Source organism: Asterias amurensis, chromosome 9 (genome assembly GCF_032118995.1).
Source record: "Asterias amurensis chromosome 9, ASM3211899v1".
In the NCBI taxonomy this organism is placed as follows: Eukaryota; Metazoa; Echinodermata; class Asteroidea; order Forcipulatida; family Asteriidae; genus Asterias; species Asterias amurensis.
In genome coordinates this window covers 3,962,597-3,978,189 of record NC_092656.1, presented here as the reverse complement: position 1 = coordinate 3,978,189, position 15,593 = coordinate 3,962,597, and the positions used below count along the sequence as shown (strand labels likewise).

At 40.4% G+C, this 15,593-nt stretch overlaps 1 protein-coding gene and 1 long non-coding RNA gene across 2 annotated transcripts in view; both read left to right on the top strand.

The window, feature by feature from the left end:
• Positions 1-732: 732 nt before the first annotated feature.
• Positions 733-7,062, top strand: LOC139941849 (uncharacterized). Its single transcript, XR_011786633.1, has 3 exons — positions 733-1,010; positions 1,174-1,242; positions 5,172-7,062. It is a non-coding gene; the product is annotated as an uncharacterized lncRNA (long non-coding RNA).
• Positions 7,063-13,545: 6,483 nt separating this feature from the next.
• LOC139941722 (repulsive guidance molecule A-like) overlaps positions 13,546-15,593 on the top strand; it is a 39,832-nt gene continuing 37,784 nt past the window's right edge. Inside the window, exon 1 of the mRNA XM_071938336.1 lies at positions 13,546-14,022. Within this exon, the coding sequence (XP_071794437.1) occupies positions 14,009-14,022 (14 nt within the window). The 5' untranslated portion in view covers positions 13,546-14,008. The remainder of the gene's footprint in view (positions 14,023-15,593) is intronic.

The following is a 15,593-nucleotide window of genomic DNA, read 5'->3' as shown; positions in this document are numbered from 1 at the left end:
TGACAACTTTGTGTGCTTTCAGATGCATCATAAAATGCTTCATTACAGGAACACGTTGCCTTGGATCGGACGAGTTGGTCCATAAAAAGCGTTTGTAACCGTTTGTTATAAAATGTATACGGTTAGAAAGATGTTTAAAAAGTAGAATACAATGATCCACACAAGTTTGCTTTGAAATTGCGTGGTTTTCTTTTACTTTGCGAACTAACACGGTCGGAAACTTGACTTCCATAAATGGCCGACCGTGTTAGTCGACGAGGTAAAAGGAAACCGTGCAATTTCGAGGCATGTTTGTGTGGATCATTGTATTCTACTTTTACAACATCTTTCTACCCACATGCATTTTATAACAAACGGTTACAAACGCTTGTTATAGACCAACTCGACCGATCCAAGGCAACGTGTTCCTTTAATGTTGAGTGATAAGTAACCTCTTAGATACGTTTCTCGAGTGAGAAATTATTTGTTTTCACTAAAACAAAAAGGTTACTACATAGGGAGCTGTTTGTCACAATAGCTCTCCATTGCTCGTTACACCAAGTAAGTTTTTCTGCTTACATGTACCTTGAGTAATAACCATAGAAATAGAACCCGGATAACGCTGAGTGTCTCATTGTGCGTGCGGTTTCGTTGTGAGACCATTTTTATGGACGCGCACACGCCATTTTCGTAACGCGTGTATGGCAAAATATTTTGCCATTATGGTATTTGCCATAGACCATTGATCTCCATTATACTGACTGGATAGGACATCGCGTCCAAACGCAGGCCGCGCGCGTATTTTTTCAAACGGGTGAAGACCGTTCGTCACACGAAATGCGCTGTACACTTTTAAACGGAGTTGCTGCAAGCAGAGAGAAGTTTTCGTCCTTTTAATTGTCATTTGGGGATTAATACAATTGGAATCGGATCAAACAAACTAAAAATGCTGATGGTGAAGTCGTGCGCGGCTATCAATCACTGGAGGAGGGAAAACTGAGTCGGCAAAGGGATTGTCTTTCCATAAGTAGGTAGGCCTTTGCATTTTTTTAGCGATTCATATTATTATTATTATATCTAACGTTACAAATATAAGCCGGAAATTTAAACTATCTTTCATAAAAATAGTTATTATAGGCCAAGTATTTGTTATTTTTACCGAGCAATACTATTTTTGTTTTCGCTCCGTTACAGATGGTTGTCTGGAATCGACGAAGACGGGAAGATTCAACAGATGTTTGTCATAGCATCAATAATTAAAAGGTTCGGGAAAGCGACAAGTATATGCGAATTATGTACAAGTTCGTTGAGAGGATCAGTCATCTCGGAAATAGCCGACTTCGTTATTTGTGACCAAAATAAAAATATTTATTTCTGGCGGAACAGTAAAACGGCCGAGTGTTTGTTTAGAAATTTAAATATCATTATCATAATACTAATAGGGCATTTGATAGAAACAAATATAAAGTTAGTTTGCTTTATTGCATTTCAATCAGCAACTTTTTCATACTTCAAACTGTCGATCGTCATGTTTTCCCCCCCATTTCTATTCTCAATTTACAACTTCAACTGACAGACTCAAACCCGACCAAGTGCACATTAATTTACCCGTTTGAAGGAATTGCGCCGCCATTGTTGGGCCGCGTGTTTATGCACGCAGCATAGCGCAATGTCCTATTCAGTCGGTATAATGGAGATCAATGGTCTATACAATGACATCATCATGAAATGGACTATGTGCGCTGACATCTTGCCATTTTGCCATACGCGCGTGTCACACGATGAAAATTTTGCCATACGTGCGTATTGCGCGGTATTGATACGCCGCGTCCACAGACGACACAGAGGGTGGTCGAGCTCAGCGTTCTCCGGGTTCTATTTCTATGGTAATTACCAATATAGTGTCCATCATGCATGCCTTTAACATGGCGCCTTAAAGCGCAGATCCTTGCTAGCTGCCTGGCAATTTTTGTGAATAAATACATCGGGAATCTCCAAGTATAGACATTCGCCTTCGTGAAACCTTCGGTTTATTTGTTAATAATGATCGTGTTACCCGAAACAACCGTGTCCGTACAGCAGATGTTTTCCCGCAAGACACAAGTGTTTATTCCCACAAGAAAACAACTCAACGTCACTAGAAAAAAACACGATCCCTTGAGATTTATGCATTTTATGTCTCAACTCAGTTATAATATAAAGCTTCTCTATAACGGCGATTAATCAATTTTATGAGGAACATTTATACACCACGTGGCGTACATCAATCAAGAGTTGCTTCGTGCCGCTAGAATGTCTGCCGTGGCACAGGTGAAAAACGTCCCATCAACTTGGGTTTTATCCTTAAGACGATTCTCGCTCCGTGTGCAGTAATCGTTATGGGATATTAAAACAACTTCAGCTTTGATTACGCTTTTTTTTCCAGGGCATATTTCCATTAAAGGCATTGGACACGTTTGGTAATTGTCAAAGACCAGTTTTCTCACCTGGTGTATCCAAACTAATGCTTAAAATAACAAACCTGTGAAAATTTGGGCTTTCGGTCATTGCAAGATAAAGAATAGAAAAGAAAAAACACCCTTACATTACTTTGTGATGTGTGCTTTCGGCTGCATTATAAAAGGCTTTAGCTGATGAAGTCTGTTATTATTTGATTGAGATGTTACCTCTTTGTCAAAAACCACGTTACTTCAGATCAGAGGGATTTGTTTCTCACAATGTTTTATACTATCAACAGCTCTCCATTGCTCTACACCGAGTATTTTTTTTATACTAACAATTATTTAGAGGAATTACAACTAGTGTCCATTGCCCCCAAAAACATTCAGATTCTTTTACGGTTGTTTTCTCGCCAGTGCATATTTCCTCCTCATTAACCTCTATCCCACAAGAATAGATTTCTTTCTATAATCGCCATTTTGTTGTCTGTGCTCATTTGGTACTTATGCTCCCTAGTGTTTATATTTCACCGAAGAGATACGTGTTTGAAGTCCACTTTGAGAGTAAAGTTTACCAGATTAATTCCTCTCTTATAAAAAGAGCATGTCTCCATGCCGTGGCGGAGACATCCGTACTTGAGACCTCATCTTCGGTCAGTTCGAGGATTCCATACAAGAAAAATAGTAAGTCTGTACGGCAAAATAAAATTAAACATTATGTTTAGCGTCCCGCCCGCTTCCTTTTTAGAGGTGGCCTCCTTTTCTCTCTCTTTTTTTTTAATGACATTTTTTTTTTCTTCGGATAAGGTTTGTTTTTAACCCAAAAAGAGGATTTTTATTAACGATCTTAGCAAAGAAGAGCCATTTTGAAAAAAATAGAACAGCCGTTTGTATTGAACATGTGTCGGAGAGCCGTTATTGAAAAAGTGGCCCTCCTTCCCTTTTTTCAAAAACGGAGGACGCTAAACATGATGCTTAAATTTCACAGAGCCAATTGGGAATGGCATTATTATCCCTCCATCTCGGATGTCCAGATCCACCGTATTTTAAGGAACCCGAGGCAGCATAATGCAAATATGATTTGTAGAAATTGCAAAGTAAGTTACACGTCTTCTGGAGCATTGACCTTTTGAAGATAATTTTTTATCAATGGTGCGGCTCTATACAAACAAAAGAAGTGTCATTTATGAAGTTCATCTTTAAACTTGCGTGAATTTCTGAGAGCTTATTTTGCAGAATCTGGTCACAAAAATATGCCCTCTATACGGTGACTACTTTACAATTCAAGAAATATAATGAGAATACTTAATATTCTTCGTTTCGGTAGCCAGTAGTATTTGAAACTAAGTATCGTGTGTGAGTATATTAAAGGCAGTGGACACTATTGGTAATTACTCAAAATAATTGTTAGCATTAAACCTTTCTTGGTGACGGGTAATGGGGAGATGTGAGAAACAGTTCCCTCTGAAGTGCCATAGTTTTCGAGAATAAAGTCATTTTCCATGAATTTGATTTCAAGACCTCAGATTTAGAACTTGAGGTCTCGAAATCAACCATCTAAACGCACACAACTTCGTGTGACAAGGGCGTTTTTTCTTCCATTATTATCTCACAAGTTCGATGACCGATTGAGCTCAAATTTTCACAGGTTTGTTGTTTTATGCATATGTTGAGATACACCAACTGTGAAGGCTATAGTCTTTGACAATACCAATAGTGTCCACTGCCTTTAAGGTGAGGTTTGCGGTAGTCTCAAAGTGTAAATCTCATATATGAGGTATTTTTTGATGAAAAGAACCGGTGGTTGACAATGCAACGTTTTCCGATCAGTATGATCTGATCGTTTTCGGTAACCGAAAAGTTGACTAGCTCATTGTTTAACATGACTCGTCACGGGAGCAACATACGGCTGACTTGAAGCCATTGGACCCCTTCGGTACAGAAAACAAATAAAAGTTCACAGATTTACAAATAACTTACATGGTTTACAGAAGGTAGTGGTGAAAGACTTCTCTTGAAATATTATTCCATGAAATGCTTTACTTTTTGAGAAAACGGTAAAACAAACCAATTCTCGATATCGAGAATAACGGATTTATTTTAAACACATGTCATGACACGGCGAAACGTGTGGATACAAGGGTGTGTTAGGCGTATTTTCTCCTGACTCCGATGACCGATTGAGCCTAAATTTTCACAGGTTTGTTATTTTATATAGAAGTTGTGACAAACGAAGTGATGTGGGCCTTGGACAATACTGTTTACCGAAAGGGTCAAATGGCTTTAAAGCTGTATCTGCAATCGGCAAAAAGTACTCCTAACGTAGACCGTATCCGAATTGTCGGCTAAGGCTTCTGTTACAGCTGTTGCTAAGGGTGTGGCTATACTTCATTGCATGATCAATCAAGATCAAGCCACAACCGCAGCCGCTAATTCGGGCACGGTCTAATTTGGGGATAATTTTGTAGAATCCTAATTATGTGTGACATTCTACATCAGTTTTAATTTTGGCTCTAGCTTTCGTCAAGAGTACAGCAACCAATGTTTTCCCCACGCCGATAAAGTAATAGGCCCCCTTTGCAAAGAAACTTATTTGAAAAGACACCGCTAATTATAAATATTTTGTCAATAAAAGTCATCATCTATTTTATTCCCCTCATATTCTTAAATTATTCACCACCATTCAAAATGGACCACCCCTACACAAAGTTATTAAAAAAAGTTTTATCTCTTGAATCTATATGTTCTCCGCAGATGGGATCGTTCCAACTTCCATCCACGCAACATAGGGTACCTTGACGGGCCTCTACGACGGGGTGTATCAAAGAGATGGAAAGATAACACCGGGAAACAAATATCATTCTGTCAGTTGTATTGCCCCCATCATATTTACTACTCAGTGACTCGTAAACCATGGTGCCATGGTGCTTATAGATCATGGACTGGCTTGTTGTGAATGGAGTTTAGCTCATTCACGTGGTTTTATGGCTTTTATTGCCTGGTTTTACAATGCGGAACTTGGCAGTTTATGGTTCGCAGTCCACATTGGGGTTTAAAGGAATACTGCGGTTCTGATAATTTGAACGAAATGCCGGATAATATTTTAGGGATAATTGTTGCGGTCAGCGGCCTTCGTGAAAATAATGTGAGTCTGTGTGTGTGGAATTCGAAAATGAAGTATTTTTTGTATACACTCCACTTTGAATATTGAAGACCGAACAAAGCAAAAGTATGTCACAAGCGTGAAAAGTGGCGGCACCCCTGCCCATTATTTTTGCAAGTTATTGAGAATTTCTGACATTCTGTGTACAATACTCCGCCTTTAATACATTTAGGTGCATTGGATGTAGGTTATGTTTTTTCTTCTTGACATATTCAGTACGAAGGTATAGTATCATCATGGTATCATCAATATCTCAATAAAGACAACTTGTCTTAATATAACTGTTCATGCAATAACACTGACTTGAACCATGGGTCATGGGTACAGATCACTGGCCTAGAAAATACAGGCATGCATCTTTTCAGCTGATCAGTTGATATCATCTTTTTCTTTCCAAAACAGTGCCATAAAAAACTGAAAAACACTGCACAAAAGTTAAGACTTAAAAGGCAGTGGACACTATTGGTAATTACTCAAAATAATTGTTCGCATAAAACCTTTCTTGGTGACGAGTAATGGGGAGAGGTTGATGGTATAAAACATTGTGAGAAACGGCTCCCTCTGAAGTGCCATAGTTTTTGAGAAAGAAGTAATTTTCCACGAATTTGATTTCGAGACCTCACAGATTTAGAACTTGAGGTCTCGTAATCAACCATGTAAACGCACACAATTTCGTGTGACAAGGGTTATTTTTCTTTCATTATTATCTTGCAACTTCGATGACCGATTGAGCTCAAATTTTCACAGGTTTGTTATTTTATGCATATGTTGAGATACACCAACTGTGAAAGCTAGTCTTTGACAATTGCTAATAGTGTCCACTGCCTTTAAGCGTGATCGGCAATTTCCGTCTGCTTTTTTTGCAATTAGAAAGTTGCATGTCTGAAAATAGCACAGGCCTTGATCACCTATTTCAGGATGTGGGGATTAGATCTTTGGCAGCCCCTTCCCAGGTTGTTTGAGTTTGGTTGTGATTTGTTTTGAATGTGGTGTTTTTGGAGTTTGATTGGAGAGTTTTACTTAATCTCAATTTACAAAAGTATGTCCATATCCTGTACAACAACCGTTCACGCCCAAGGTTATTACCATTGCCTGAAATCGCACATGTTGTGTCGTATGATACTAAAACGGAAACTCACTAACACTTTTTGGAGGTTAACATCATTTATTATGACCTAATTTTGTCTGAATTTTCGTGGAAAAGTTAAGCTTAAAGGTATTGAATGAGGTCAGCTGTGTGTGGTTGTTAATCACACATGAAGAGATTTACTGAACTATACGTTATATTGGAAGTGGCCGCCGACAAATAAATGTGTATTTTTTTTTTTTTTGCATTAAAGGTATATCTGTATAAAGGGTCTAGGTACTGCACAAGCAACAACGTATACGCGCTGATCACATGATACATTATCACGACACCACAAGTGTTCTGACAAATTCCTTGCTCTGGGGTTCTGAGAAGAACCGCCGGGCACAGGCTCGTCTCAGAACAAACACTTCTCCCGAAAGAGTTTATAGCGTATGCATATATAGGGTGCGTTCGTTAAGCTTCCCCGGGGCGACCCCGGTGTGTGGCGGGTTTTTTTTCCCAGGACGAACGTGTGCAGAAAATTACCCACATTAGTCCTGGAAGAAAAAACCGCCACACACCGGGGTCGTTCCAGGGAAGCTAAACGAACGCACCCACTGTATTACGATCCACGCCACGCAAAGCTTAAAATATCATCAAATACTCTACATGCTGCTTGACCACGACATTAGGCCTATACCTTTTGTAATGCAATAAAATAACCAAGTGGTATTTAATTGCATTTCATAAACTTGGTTATGTAACCCTTTACTTGTCTATATAATGTCCATTTCTTGGTAATATGCCGTTGTTAGTATTCCATCTATTTACCGAAAAGCTATTCCGGTTTGTCTGAGCATAGAGTAAGGACAGAGGAGTTCAGTGACTTGTTTATGTGTTTTGCCTCTTATCTTTTAGTGTATACCTTTGTGGAATTGGTACGTTGCCAGGCATCCATGTTCCTTTCCGTTGGTATAATCATGGAGGATAATTAAAATAGCTTGAGTCTACATTGTCCATATTCCAAGTGCATAACAAAAGGCCTTGTCCACATTGGCGGCTTCAGCAAAGGCAGCCTGTTAGCGTTTTCGAAACCACGGCTAATGCCATGTCCGAATTGGCAGCTACGGCTTGCTAGATTTCCGCGTCATTACGCGTTGAGGCATGTGACGTCCTCAGCAACACCGTTAGCAACAGTCGTAGCCTTAGCTGTAGCCGCTAATTCGGATAGCATTAACGGCAGCATGTGGCCGTTTTCGAAAACACGGTTTTAGCCTTCCGCTCGTGGCAAAAGCATCGTCCGTCTGTTTGAACTCCCGTATCGAAAGTTTACAATATACTCACTGACAGGATGAATACTGAAGCCTTTTTTTTTTTTTTTTATGTAAGCCCAAGTTTCGAAAATGGCGTATTTTTTCTAACGTTATTTGAACGTGGTGCACGCCGCATCCGACCCGATTATTCAAAGCTTAGACCTGCGAGAGCGAATGAACTAGGCCTAGCATATGCAATACTCATTCCTTGAATATAAGTGCAAATCACTGCCTAATAAACGATCAAGAAATATAATAAGAAATATTGACTATGAGCGGGATTCCAACCTGTGACCTCCGGACGAACGTGCTCATAACTGAGCTATCTATCTAGCATTTTTTTTAGATCTTTGTTCGGGGTGCCAGTCAGAAGCCATACAACCTGTGACTGCCATATATCCAGTGATTACAAACAAGGTTACGACATAACATGTGAAGCGACACGAATGGACCCTTAAGGCGATGTAAATTTCTTGAGTTTTCCATTAACAGCCTTTTCAAAAATGAGCTGCTCGAAAAGCTTATTTTACCTTCGGATTATTGATATAATAGTTGTTTTTTAAGTCTTGACAACAATTTTAAGACCCTAAATTCCCTTTTAGTCCGAGGTGAGGAAGTACATATTAGTGCCCACCCATCCAAGAGGAGTTCTTAAAGGCAGAACCAACAACTTATTGCAACGCGTAATATAAACCTGGTTGGAGAAGAGTTAGGAACTACACTGCAACCCCTTTCTCACCGAAGGTCTGTAGCCAGCCTTTGCCTGTTTTACAGATATTTCCATGGTAAATGTTCCACCAGTCTATCCAACCTTGTTCCTCCTGTCAGGGTGTTTGAGCGCGAGACCAGGCTTTCTGCTTGTTCTCATCCTTATATACTGTGGCTGTGCCGAGATGTAGAACAAAGAGCTACTCCAGTAGCTTTTTCCCTCGTACTGCATCTCTTTGGAACTCCTTGCCTGGTGCATGTTTCCCTTCATCCTATGATCTTCCATCTTTTAAGAGGGATGTCAATTCCTGCCTTCAGCTCCACTGAGTTTCTGCATGTCTATGTTTTCTTCCTTGTAGCCCTTAACCTAGAGTGGCTTTTAGCCTTGTTTTGTGCGACTTGCAGAAACAATATTATTTTAAAAAATGGGATCTACCGTTGGCCTGGCTTCGGCCTGTAATGATAAGAGACGGAAACATTTCAAGATTTTAAAGGAACACGTTGCCTTGGATCGGTCGAGTTGGTCTTTGAAAAGCGTTTGTCACCGTTTTTTATAAAATGCATATTGGTAGAAAGATGTTGTAAAAGTAGAATACAATGATCCACACAAACATGCCTCGAAATTGCGTGGTTTTCCTTTTACCTCGTCGACTAACACGTCGGCCATTTATGGGGGTCAAAATTTTGACTCCCATGAATGGCCGACCATGTTACTTCGCACAGTAGAAGGAAAACCACGCAATTTCGAGGCAAACTTGTGTGGATCATTGTATTCTACTTTTAAAACATCTTTCCAACCATATACATGTTATAAAAAACGGTTACAAACGCTTTTGTTTTGACTAACTCGTCCGATCCAAGGCAACGTGTTCCTTTAAATGCTAACTCCGATCTTTTGCTGATTTGAGCCAACTACTAAGATTTAACCAAAAAAACAAAAAAATCATATAGATTCGGGAAAGTTATCAGCTTTCATTTCTCAGCGCTAGTATAGGAACGAGAAGGGAATGTTCAGTGTGGAAACCGCAAAGGGAAAACTAACGCAATCAGGTATGGTCTGAAAATCCCATGCAAGGCTCCGGTCTGAGGTGGGATGCGAACCGAGGTCAAAAGTGGTGAACAACGTCAGGGAAAGCTTAGTCAACTTGCAAAGAGACACCCGTCAATGTAGGGTCTGAGTTGATTAATAGCTATTTACAAATTAATTATTTTTGAGATCATGACACTATTCCGTGTCCTTCAGCCATGCAGAAACATTTTTTGCATGTTGCGTGTTTATGCATCGTTTGTGGTCAACATGCGAACGTTTTCGATGACGGTTGTCTTTTCTTTCGGCGAAAATCGGGCCAGCAATTTTTACACAGGATTCGTCGTCCAGAAAAGGGTGTATAAAATACATGTTTTTAGTAGCCGAAGGGCCTATGGGCTATACGTGTCTTTTTGTAAAAACATCAGTACAACTAAAAGATGCAGATCAACATATCTACCCGATCTTGTATATGGGTAAACTTAATTGTTGAGTGAGGACCGATTAAAGTTAAATAATTATTTACATTTGTTTTCAATTTCCCGATATACAGTGTTTGAAAAGACATTAAATACAACGATAACCCATTTACGACCAAATAAAGATAATAAAGCAAAAATCAGCCCATGAGGTTACTCATCTTGTAGCTTATCTAATCCTGATCCTTTTTGTCAGCTTATCCATCAACAATTCTTTGATGGACCCCTTATTAATCTCACCTTAAGACGCCGGACATAACGCTAATCCGGCCCTTGCCACCTCTTCTAGCAACCTGAAGGTGCCGACAAGTTGAGAGGAGGGGAGTGATAAGTTGTGTCAGGAAGGTCTCGGATAGTAATGACGAAGTGACTTTTCAGCTGCTGTCATGAGTAGCACACTAAAAAGCACTTCTTGATTTGTATCTTCTCTAATTTGATCGAACCTACATGGCCAGTCTGACCCTTTGTGATTTGACGGTCAATCCGTTAAAGGCACTGGGGTGGATTTCACAAAGAGTTAGGACTAGTCTTATCTCGAGTTAGGACCAGTTACTCGTCCTAACTTAGGACCATTCATGCAATTTGTATATCTCCTAGGACTAGTCCTAAGTTAGGACTAGTTCTAACTCTTTGTGAAATCGACCCTTAAAACTTAAAGATGGTTCTAAGTTAGGACGAGTAACTCGAGATAAGACTACTCTTAACTTTGTGTGAAATCCACCCCTTGATACCTTTGGTAATTGTCAAAGACCAGTATTCTCACTAAAGTTGGTGTATCCCAACATATGCATAAAATAAATAATATGTGAAAATTTTGGCTCAGTTGGTCATCGAAGTTGCATTGAAAGAAACAAACGCCCTTGTTGCAACTTGCATAAAATATACCGTGTGGGGACTGTGCTTTCAGACGCATGAGAACGGCTTTAGGCCTGAAGTCTTTCTCAGATTCAAATATTTTCGTGGGAAGTTTGGACCTCTTTCTCAAAAACTACGTTTCTTCAGAGGGAGCCTTTTCTCATCATGTTTTTAAGAAAGGTTTTGTTGGGTTTAATGTCGTGTAAAACTTCGCTATAAGCATAAGTCATAGAGGAAGACATTTCCATTAAAGCCTGATCATTCTAAAAGTGGATTTCACGTTGATACCAAATCCTCGATAGTTGATATTTCTAACATTAAAGGAGTTGGTCATTTGATAATTGTTCGATTAATTAGGTTGTTGTCGTTAATTTCTCATCAGTTTGTCTATGTTTGATTCCGAACGAGCTGTAGGCCACAGTGTTTGTTCCTCGGTGCATAATTGCAACGGTTTGCACCCTGTTCAGTTCAATCCGATTTCGTTAATCTGACTGTAGCTGGACTCGATTATTTACAGCCACAGTCTTCCCCCCTTTCTTGTAACTTTCTTTTCTTCCTATAAACCCAGTAGATCCTCGCCCAAAGAAATAGGTGCCGTAATCTGACAGCTTTCCCTAATTGCAATATCTAGTAGAGGCCTTTGCCGACTCGCTAGGGGGACCAACAATGGACCCACAACTACCCGGTATTGTTGAATTTTATCGCATTTTTCAATCGGCCGATCAAGTGCTCAATTGTCGGTGGGATTGACAAAGGCTCCCTCAGCGGATCCCGTTTGCTCGATCTGGCAGCTACGCGGAACAACTGCTTTTCGGCCTTCCAAAAAACTTGATTGTCTGTGGTGTTTTTGTGTTAAAAAGGGGCACTGTGTTTGCGTCGTGACTGGCATGATTAACATGGGGGTGAAACCATCATTGGTATATAAACTAGTTTCTGGAATTGAAGGACATTGCGTAGGTGGGCTATGACTAAATGATGTGCGCAACATTCATGGAATATCACATTTATTTCAGTTTTTTCACACATGCCAGTTGAACCTTAATATGAATAAAGCGTTGTGCCTCAGTTACTGGTTCGTTTAATACTCAAAAGCGATTCACACATGGACTTGGTGGTACTACCTAATTTAACTCCCGCCGAGTTTCAAGGCTTCTTAAACAATGGGGCTTGAAAAAAAAAAACATTTGAACATCCCTTAATAAACGGTCTGGTTAGAATCCATCAATAAGATGAAGACCATCTTGCCTATAAGGTAACCGTAATAGAAACGTAGGGTGTGCCAAGGTGCTCTTCCCAGAGCATTCCATCTTGCTATTAAGTAATAAACTTTGAAGAGACACCTTCCAATCAAACCCACCATCAGACCCGCCAACACCTGTACACAATAGTCGGCCTGATCTAACAACGAGAAAACATTCACACCAGCCAAACCAATTAACCCAACCTGCCCTGTTCCAATATTTGAGCGTTGCCTCAGCCAGTCAAATTGGGACCACGGTTCAATTTGAGAGGTTAGCGTGGAAAGGGCGGGGCACCCATTCATCCCTAAACCTGTCGTTAATCCACACATACATTTATATACACCCCCTCTTTTTCAGTCCTGACCAATTAGGTGGACGTGAAGTTCGAGCGTGGTATCCTTGTCCATCTATAGTTTCGAGCACGCAAACACTACATGTGCGGGGGGGGGGGGGTGGGCGTGTGCAGTACACCCGTCCGTTACAAGCCAATAATAGACAATTTGTTAGAGCATAGAGAAAGAAAAAACACTTATATAAATATATGCCCATAATATTCCACAAAAGTACCTTAGTTTTTAGCACTTTGGTTTGTCACCATCTTTATGTCTCATTTCTGAGTACTACTCCTATAAAAGACCCCTTTCTAGCAAATTTTACTCTTCAATCACCCCACGGTTGTTTAACAAAATATTATTCCACAGAAGTATTTACATTGAAAAACAAAACTGTAATTTAATTGACTGCCTTGAATTAATTGATTTGTATTTAACTGTTTCCTTGTGCCGACGATTACGTCTCAGTTGTTGGCATTCGAATCAGCTTCGAATAAGAGAGACTTTTGAAACCGTCATCTTGGCTCGTTCTCGTTCCAAAAACACGAGGAGCCTATTGTTTCAAGCCAAGTCCAAATTGCAGCAGCAATTTCTCTCTGTTCGCTGCTGAGGAGTCTTGGTAAGGTGAGGTACCGCCATGAAACACATCAATCTTGTCTGCACCAGATTGTTACCTACGTTGTACAAAATTAGTCGCGCCTGACTGATGGCGGAATTTGCCTGGAATAGCTCAATTCATAAATCATAACCCAGTGAATATCAATGATTAATGACAGGCAGACTTCCTCGTCGGGTACCAACCAATGGCTGAGAGAGAAGAGAGAAAAAAGGTAGCGCACGGCACCGACAGATTAATTCAGTTTGTGAAACAGCTATAGCACACCTGCAATGCGCTAAATGTCACCCCCAAGGTGTGAATGGAACGCGCTTTGTGTACACAGCGCAAGCAACGTGATCAAGCTCGCAGTGTACAGCGACTATGTTCCAGCCACTTCTCAGTCCCAATGCAAAGTCCATTCCTGGACCAGGAACTGCACACAACATCATTATACTACGGAGGCCGCTGCGAATCAACACACACCACTATTGAGAGGCCGAATGAAGAGCAATATACATGTATACATACAACAATCCCTGGGTGATTTGACTTCACACATACAGTGTGTAAATGATTCTTAACTCTTAGTGGATAGCTGCACCTTACTTGATTTTTCTTCACCGACTAAAATCAGATTGTGCAGAGCGACCAGCCGTCACAGCTTTGGATTTATACCGTTGAACAGCGTTACCAACCCCGATAGAGTTCCAGCTTTTGCACGTGGAGTTTCGGTTTGGCTTTGATTTTGTTCGTATACGCTGAATGTCCATCCAGTTTTCATGATTTGGCTACGAGACTGAACGGTTATGGGGAACCAAAGGTGAGTTTCTAATTCATATAAATATTAGTGATAAGTCATCAAGTCCTTGGCTAGAGACCCTGGATTACATTATGCACCAAGATCGAAATTGAGAAAATGTCACGGGTCTTAGTAGCAGTTGCTTCTAAACAAGTTAAACTTACTCTAGCTTGATAATCGGACTTGATGACTTATTTCTCAGTTTTGAACCAAGAACATTACCTTCTTGATCAGTTCGTTGTATAATTCACATTTAACCCGGTAACTGCACTTTGGTGGACGTTATACACTGACCCATCCATTGCCTTTTTTACAACCTACTTTTTATGGTGGTTGTTAAGGACACTCTTGCCGAGGCTATCTAACGGCCTAAGCGGGTTGTTTACCGACTAAGGAATGCCCCCTTTTTGCTCCGCCTGGGCACCGTATACCACCCTTTGTGTCCGCTCCTCTTTCACCAAGCGGGTCCGGAGAAAACAGCCCACAGCAAAACACGGCAGAGGCCGATGCCCCTGATGCTCTCACTCCTGTGGTATACAGCGTGAAAAGTTGACTTTAAACCCCCGGCAGGGTGCACCGCATGCAGAGCGGAGTTTTCTAAAGAAAGGTCTCGGTCGTCAATCGCAGAGGGGTTTTATTTTCTAAATGGGGTCGGGTTTTTTTTTTTTTTTTGTCTTGGAGCGATCCGATCGAACTAATGTTGCTGTCTTGACAGACGAGCTGCATTGCATTTCTTATAGTTATGATCTGGTCGTTATGAGCGCCTTTTCTACACATATCGATCATGCCTAAAACCACGAGGCCGTGTCGGTTGCTTCAGGCCTGCCTGCCCCATCACACATCAAAAGTTCCACCATTTCCACCGGTTAAAAACTTGTTTGCCCCAACACTGCCAGATGAAACGTTCAAAGTGTTCCATCAACGATGTTTTTGTTTTGTTTGGGCAGTGCCAAGTAGCAATTTTTTTTCAAGAGTCTAGAATTGCCATCCTCACAAATGTCCTGATTTTTTTTTAAGGATTCCCTTTTTTGAATCGATTTAGAGAAACAAAAATTGTCCCCATTGAAAAGCACTACAACTTTAGCAGTTTACAGGAAAACATTGCTGCGGGATAGTCTTTGGGATCTACTACGTAGCTTTTAGTGTTAAAACCGTCATATACTGTACATCCTGTCACTTTGTAAACCCACATCAAATTCATACCATCCATGTAGTTTGCCCCTTGGTCAGCACTCAAGAGATCCCTTCAAATTGACTCAAATTCCTGGCTGGCGAGAATTCTTCAAGTTCTAATATGAACGTACCTGAGGCTATACTTCTTGCGCCCGTGAAGCTATAATAAAACCTGACTTAAAGTCAAACTCCAACATGCAGGAATTGTATAAAAAAAATATATAAAAAACAGCTTTGTGAAAAAGTTGACATGGTGAGCAGTATTACGTGTGCCATCAATGACAAAATATACTGGGATACTTTTGAATCGTTACCTTAAGGTTTTAAAATTAATTTTTCCTTTTTAGGGAAATCGCGAAGTTGGTACATTACGAGTGGAAACTAAAGCAATAATTGTTTGGGTTTATCGGGCAGTTTAA